At 45.5% G+C, this 7,049-nt stretch overlaps 1 protein-coding gene across 1 annotated transcript; it reads right to left on the bottom strand.

Moving 5' to 3' along the window:
• Nucleotides 1-4,781: 4,781 nt before the first annotated feature.
• Nucleotides 4,782-5,686, bottom strand: LOC138716693 (olfactory receptor 2A2-like). The gene is given in 2 exon segments (XM_069849862.1): nt 4,782-5,116; nt 5,119-5,686. Coding segments are annotated over 2 exon segments (903 nt in total).
• Between the last annotated feature and the right edge of the window lie 1,363 nt (nt 5,687-7,049).

Genomic DNA, 7,049 nt, shown 5'->3' with positions numbered 1-7,049 from the left:
ACTTGTTTCTTGATCCGAAGCGCAGTTTAGCAATCCCAACCACAGCAACAATTTATTTTCAACGCAGATTTGTTCTCTCCTTTTCTCTATAACAATATTCCATGTTGTGAGATTGCAAAGGTAATTTTATAGCTATGGGGAATGCTTGAGTGGAGGAGGGGAGAACAGATGCTGTCTCTGAAACTCTCAAAGTCCAGGCCCTGTTAGTTCTTACGACATCTCTGCTAATGGCTCCGTTAGCTCAGTGGTTTCAAGTCCTCTCTGCAAGTTTGTCCCCATTCTACATGATGTGAGAAAAACAGTACTCCTTCTTCAGAATCAGGTGAAACAAGGAAGCAAGCAACTCCAAATGAGTGGTGTTGTTTCCACTACACAGAGCACCACAGCGGAATCTTTAACAGCGGGACTGATCTATGAATGGGGGACATGGGCAGTACTTTGGCAGTACAGAGGGACTCACAGGGACATGTGCAGACCTGCTCTAAATGGCATCAGACATTCTCAGAGCCTCCAAGGCACACGAAGGAAGTGAAAACGAGTGCAAAATGAAGAAACAAAATGAGTGCCAAGAGGAAAATGGGTCAGCAGTGGCGTGTGGCAGAAGATTAAAAAAGGGACAAAAGGGGATCCTGGAGCTACAGACAATTATCACACACAACACGGGAAAATGGGAGACGATAAAGCCTTGTATTTGCTGGGGCAAGACAGTGGAAGAGCTAGAGGTGGTGACAGGGAGGAACCCCCTGTGTTATGCCTTTCATGCATAAAGGAATGAAACTGGGCAATTTGGGTCTTTCCAAAAGGGTGACCCTTGTTTCTTGATCCAAATCGCAGTTTTGCAATCCCAACCACAACAACAGTGTTTCAGGTGCAGTGTAACAGCTCCAGATAAACTTTTATTCCTGTCAAGCTGCCATTATATATATGTGTGGGTGCATTTGTGCACATGCCTGCAAACAGAAGAAGGGTTACATTCCTTATGGACATGAGAGTGGATAGGGCGGGTATGGTAGTGGGAGTCACAGCAAAGATCTGGAGCTTTCTCCCCAACTGCATCTGCCGTGCCTGCATTCCCACTCTGAAGCAGCCGTGCTAAGACACCATTGGGCTATGGCAGAAGGGGAGAGTGCAGGGCAGGTGGTGCTGGCTGCCCATGGCCAAGGAAGGCTGAGAAACAGAAGTCATTGTCTGTCCTTGTCTTGGAGGGCAATGGTCTGGTTTTGCACTGATTTTGCTCACATCCCCAGGGCCTTCACCAAGTTACGTCTGCCAGCCCTGTGCATCCAGGCCTTAACATCATCGCAGGCAGACAAGTAAATGCTTTGCAAAACAAGAAGTCTTAACTTTTAACAGTGCCCACTGTGACCTGTGTCACAGCACAATGACACTGGGAATCACCCATGCCACTTGCACAAGTCCCATCAGACTTGTTATCATTGAAATGCTGACACTCAACGATGCCTCTCCTGGCACCACAGGAGCGTCCTCTGTGCCATTTGGGCAGGCAGAGCCTCATCCCGCTGCCTCCATTACCCAAAGTACTGGGTAGGGCTGTGTGACCCACATGCTCAGTTCAGGCTCTGTCAGCGTGTCACTTGCATGGCAGATCAGGCCCAGCCACCACTGTTGCTGTAGCGCTTGTTGCCTAATCGTTATCAGATAAGAAGAAGAAGAAAAATCCTGGAGACACTGCAGAAGAAAGAAAATCCTGGAGACACTGGAGCAGGCTGTCCCTACGTACCATAAAATGAGCCAGCATGGGGGAAAACCAGCCTGGGTGAACAGAGAGATCTGGGTGGATAACAGAAAAAAAAGAGAGGAGCATATGAAAAAGGTGCAGGCGTCTTGGGAGGACTACAGGGATGAAGAGAGACCATGTAGAGAAAAAATCAGAAGGGCTAAAGCCCGACTAGAACTCAGACTGTCCAATTCTGTGAAAGATAATTAAAAAAAAAATCTTTCTGCAAATATATCGACATCTAAAGGAGGGCCAAGAATTTCCATCCTTTACTATTTGCAGAGGGGACATTAGTGATAAAGGATGAGGATAAGGCTGAGGTACTTAATGCCTTTTTTGCCTCAGTCTTTAATAGTAAGTTAAGGTGTTCTCTGGGCACTCAGCCTCATGAACCAGAAAACAGTGAGGGAGAGCAGAACAAAGCTCCCATGATCCCTGAGGAAATAGCTGGAGACCTGCTCAGTCAATTAGACATTCACAAGTCTATGGGGCCAGGTGGTGTGCACCTGAGAGTATCGAGGGAGCTGGAGAAGGTTGTTGCCAAACCCCTTTCCATCATTTACCAGCAGTCCTGGCTGACTGGGGAAGTTGGCAGATGTTACAAGCATTTTCAAGAAGGGCCAGAGGGAGGATCTGTGGAACTCCAGGCCTGTCAGTCTGAACTCGGTGCCAGGGAAGGTCATGGGACAGGTCATCTTGGATACTATCACACAGCACATGCCAGACAACTGGGTGATTGGGCCCAGTCAACACTGGTTTATGAAAGGCAAATACTGCCAAACTAACCTGATTGCCTTCTATGAGAAGGTGACCTGCTTAATGGACAAGGGAAAGGCTGTGGATGCAGCGTACTTGGACTTCCATAAAGCCTTTGACACAATTTCTCACAGTTTTCTGCTTGAGAAACTGGCTTCCTCTAGCATGGACAGGCGCACCCTCTGCTAGGTAAAACACTGGCTGGATTGCTGAGCTTGTAGAGTAGTGGTAAACGGAGTTAATTCCAGCTGGAGCCCAGTCACAAGTGGAGTACCCCAGGGCTCAGTGCTGGTTCCAGTTCTGTTCAGTATCTTTATCAATGACCTGGGTGAAGGGATTGTATATTCACAGATGACACTGAGCTGGGAGGGAGTGTCAATCTGCTTAAGGGCAGGGACGTTCTACAGAGGGATCTGAACAGGCTGGATTGATGGGCTGAGATGAATGGGATGATGTTTAACAAGGCCAAATGCCAAGTCCTGCACTTGGGACACAACTCCACCACCCCATCCTCACCCTGCCCCATGCAGTTATACAGGCCTGGGGAAGAGTGGCTGGAAAGCTGCCTGGAGGAGAAGGACATGAAGGTGTAGGTTGACAGCCAGCTGAACATGAGCCAGCAGTGTGCCCAGGTGGCCAAGAAGGCCAATAGCATCTTGGCTTGTATTAGAAACAGCACGGCCAGCAGGACCAGGGAAGTGATTCTCTCCTCTGTATTCTGCCCTGATGACACCACACCTCAAATCCTGTCTTCAGTTTTGGGCCCCTCACTACAAGAAAGACAGTGAGGTCCTGGATTGTCTCCAGAGAAGAGCAGTGAAGCTGGTGAATGGGCTGGAGAACAAGTCTTATGAGGAGTGGCTGAGGGAACTGGGGCTATTTATCCTAGAGGAAGAGGATGATGGGAGACCTTGTCATTGTCTACAGCTACCTGAAAGGAGGTTGTGGAGAGGTGGGTGTTGGTCTTTTCGCCCAAGTGATAGATGACAGGACAAGAGAGAATGGCCTCAAATTTGCCAGAGGCGGTTCAGATTGGACATTAGGGAAAATTTCTTCACAGAAAGGGTTATCAAGCACTGGAACTGCTGCCCAGGGAGGTGGTTGGGTCACCATCCCTGGAGGTATTTAAAAGACAGGTAAATGAAGTACTTAGGGATGTGATTTAGTAGTGGACAGGTATGGTGTAACTTGATGATCTCAAAGGTCTTTTCCAACCTATGATTCTATGATTTTGTGATTCCCTTGCCTGTTGGATACCCACTGTGAAATCCCTCCCCCAAACCCAAAGACCAGTGGTTGTCCCCCAAGGACAAAACCAAAAAGAGATTGCTGCTGAGAAAACCTCAATCAACTGTGGGAAGTTGGAGATGGGAAAAAGCATGGTGTACTGAGAATTAGCTGCATTTCAGCTGCTTAGATGCCATTGTGGACATGGCCTTTAATGAACAGTGAAAGGTGAAGCTCCTGTAGTTGGCAATCTGCTCATGCAGTTGGCATGATTGCAATCATGCCCTGTGATTTGAAGGAAGGTCAGGAAAGAACGGCACCCCTATCTTGTTCCCTTGGCTTGTGTCAGCCATAGGGAGTCTAGGGAAACATAACAGTGGTGTGGAGCACAGGCTCACATTTTGCAGCACATTTTGACTCTGCAGAGTGCAGATACCTCAGCTCGGTCAGTCTAAAGAACTGCTCTGGGTTTGCTGCCTGACAAAACCCACACAAAGTTAGTTTCTGTACTGCAGTGATTGTCATGTTCACTTCCTGCATGAGAGGAGTCAGGCTTAAAAGTGTGCAGAAGCAAAATTCTTTACCTTCTTGAGAAGCAAAGCCCAATCAGCATTGTGTTTTCTCTTCTTCTTTCTAATAATAGGTTTCAAACTTTCCCATTCTAAAGATATAGAAAAGACAAATATGGTAGGGAAAAATAATGTCTTATTAGATCAACTGTTACACTCAGAAAAAACCTGCTACACAGTACATTATTCTGGCTGCTAGTTAGAACTGAGAAGACAAAATATTTTTTCCAGCTGTGTTAATAGTTCTTGTAAAACATACTACCTGCCTGGGATGCCTCTATAGAAGGAAGAATAATTACTTATTTCTAACAAAAGGAATAATAGTCATATAGTGTAAAGATATTCAATAGACTGTACAGAGAAACAGAGAAATGCATTTGAATGATCTCCTGTGTTATGTTTCAACTACTTAAAATTCAGTGAGAAATATCTATAGAGCTCAAGAAGAAAGACCAGAAAGACAAGAGACAGGTGAGATCCTAGAGCCCAAACTACACAGAATGAAAGACTCTCTTCCTTCTTTGAAGTTTCAGCAAGGCTTCCTTAACCTGTTTGTTCCTCAGACTATAAATCAGGGGGTTCAAGGTGGGGCTGACCAGACTGTAGAAAAGGGAAAGAACTTTCTCCATCCCAGATGAGTTACCACTCCCAGGCCCCATGTACATGAAGGTGGCGTTTCCATAAAACAGACCCACCACAGTCAGGTGGGAGCCACAGATGGAGAAGGCTTTGTGCCATCCTGCCACAGAGCAGATGCGCAGAATGGTAGCCAGGATGTGGAGATAGGAAATTAGGATTAAGGCTAAAGGGAAGAGGAGGAAGCAGTAGTGTCAGTGCAGGCCAGCTTTAAGACAGCAAGGATTTTGCAGAAGAAGTGGTCAGCCTCACAGGGGCCACAAAAAGGCAGGTCTAAAGCCAGAGAGGCTTGTAGCGTACCAAATATGAACCCCAAAGCCCATGAAACTGTGACAAGGGTGAGGCACACCCTCCAGTTCATAATAAAGGCATAGCGGAGGGGATAGCAGATTGCCGCATAATGATCATCAGACATGAAAGCCAGCAGCATGCACTGTGTCAGTGCAAAGATTAAATAAAGATGTATCTGTATCCCACATCCAGCAAATGAGATGGTTCTGCCTTGTCCAAGGAGGTTCCTCAGCATATGGGGGACACTGTTGGAAGCGTAGCAGATGTCCACAATAGATAGGTGGCAGAGGAAGAAGTACATTGGGCTGTGGAGGCAGCGGTCCAGGCAGATGAGCACAAAGACAAGTACATTTCCCATGAGAGTGGCAGAGTAGAGGACAGAGAAAAGGCTGAAGAGGCAGAGCTGCAGGGCTGGTTTGCTGGAGAACCCTAAGAGGATGAACTCTGTGACAGACGTTTTATTCTGCATGCTGTGCTGGAGGGGAGGCAGGACAAACTTCAACAATAGAGATCTGGAAAGAAAGGAGCAAGGAAAAGGAGAGAAAATTGGAAGCTTGCCCGAGAATCTTGCATCCTTTACTCTACATGGCAGATACCTTCTCCCTGTTTTCCTTCCGACTCCAGTGGATGGTGCATACTACCCTCACTATTCTGAACAGCATAGATCTAAATCATAAGCTCTAATCTCTGTACAAACTTTGAGCAGTTTTGAACAATCTTGCAGAACTTTACTGTCTAGCTGGCCTCTGATGTCTTTCTTTTTCTGGGTTAGTATTTTTTGGGGGGTGGGGTTTCTCTGTTGGAGAAAATAACAGCTGTCTATCATGATGAAGATTGCAGGTGTCAATTAAGGTGGAGTCAGAGCACTTTCTAAGCAGGTGTATTAAATCCACATTAAAATGCATGCACAGTTCATAGAATAATTCCAGTTTCACTATTAAGACAACTAGCATTTCTAATCAATTGCCATGTCTTCCTTACCACAATGAATACCGCATTTATATTGAATTCTGTGGTTGTTTGATCTGTTATTCGATAGCCAACTTCACTACAGATTGTTGAACAAATTGAGAGCTATACTTGGAAGTGCCACAGATAAGCATTGCTAAAAAAGTGTTACTAACGCTTATACTAAAGAGTTTCCTTACCTGTAGCATCTGGACAAATGTAATTTGTTGAGCTCCACATTTTTGATGAGGGAAACCTTATTAGAAAGTTCTGTTTACTTTCTTAGACAACAGAAGCAAAGAGGTGTTCTGCTCTGTTCAGCTCCCTACATTAATTTCTTGTTTAAGCCAAAGTTTTCTGTTTAATGTGTCTGAAGACACTGCCAACAGGCAGTATAGAAATTAACCTCAACTCTTAATCCCCAGGGTTCCATACTTGAACTCTGAGGATCCTTCTGGAAAGTAAACACTAGTATATTCTGAAGCAGATGTGGCATTGTACTTACAAAGGCTTCGTCAACCATCCGTACTTACCATGAGCACTGCAGCAAGTTATCTTGTGCTAGCAAGCATCTCTCCCTGTAATAAAGAAAGAACAGATGATTTGGAATGTTTGGTAGCTAAACCTCAGCTACTTTCTGAACGTAAAACAGAAGATCGAAAGCTTTATTTTAAATTTCCCTGCTCATTTAAAGCAGCCATTTGATTCCACTTGCCTGCAGATCCACCGGACTCAGTATTCTACTGCAGGCAGTTCCGGCTGCCACAGTTCCAGTTTCTTCTCCTTCTAATACTATCACTATGTGTATTATTAACAGTCAGCATGGAACATTGTAATGACAATAAAAGTCAAAAGGAAGGATGGAGAATACTTATTTGAGGTTG

The sequence above is a fragment of the Phaenicophaeus curvirostris genome, chromosome 1 (genome assembly GCF_032191515.1).
Source record: "Phaenicophaeus curvirostris isolate KB17595 chromosome 1, BPBGC_Pcur_1.0, whole genome shotgun sequence".
In the NCBI taxonomy this organism is placed as follows: Eukaryota; Metazoa; Chordata; class Aves; order Cuculiformes; family Cuculidae; genus Phaenicophaeus; species Phaenicophaeus curvirostris.
This window is presented reverse-complemented; position numbering and strand designations above follow the sequence as displayed.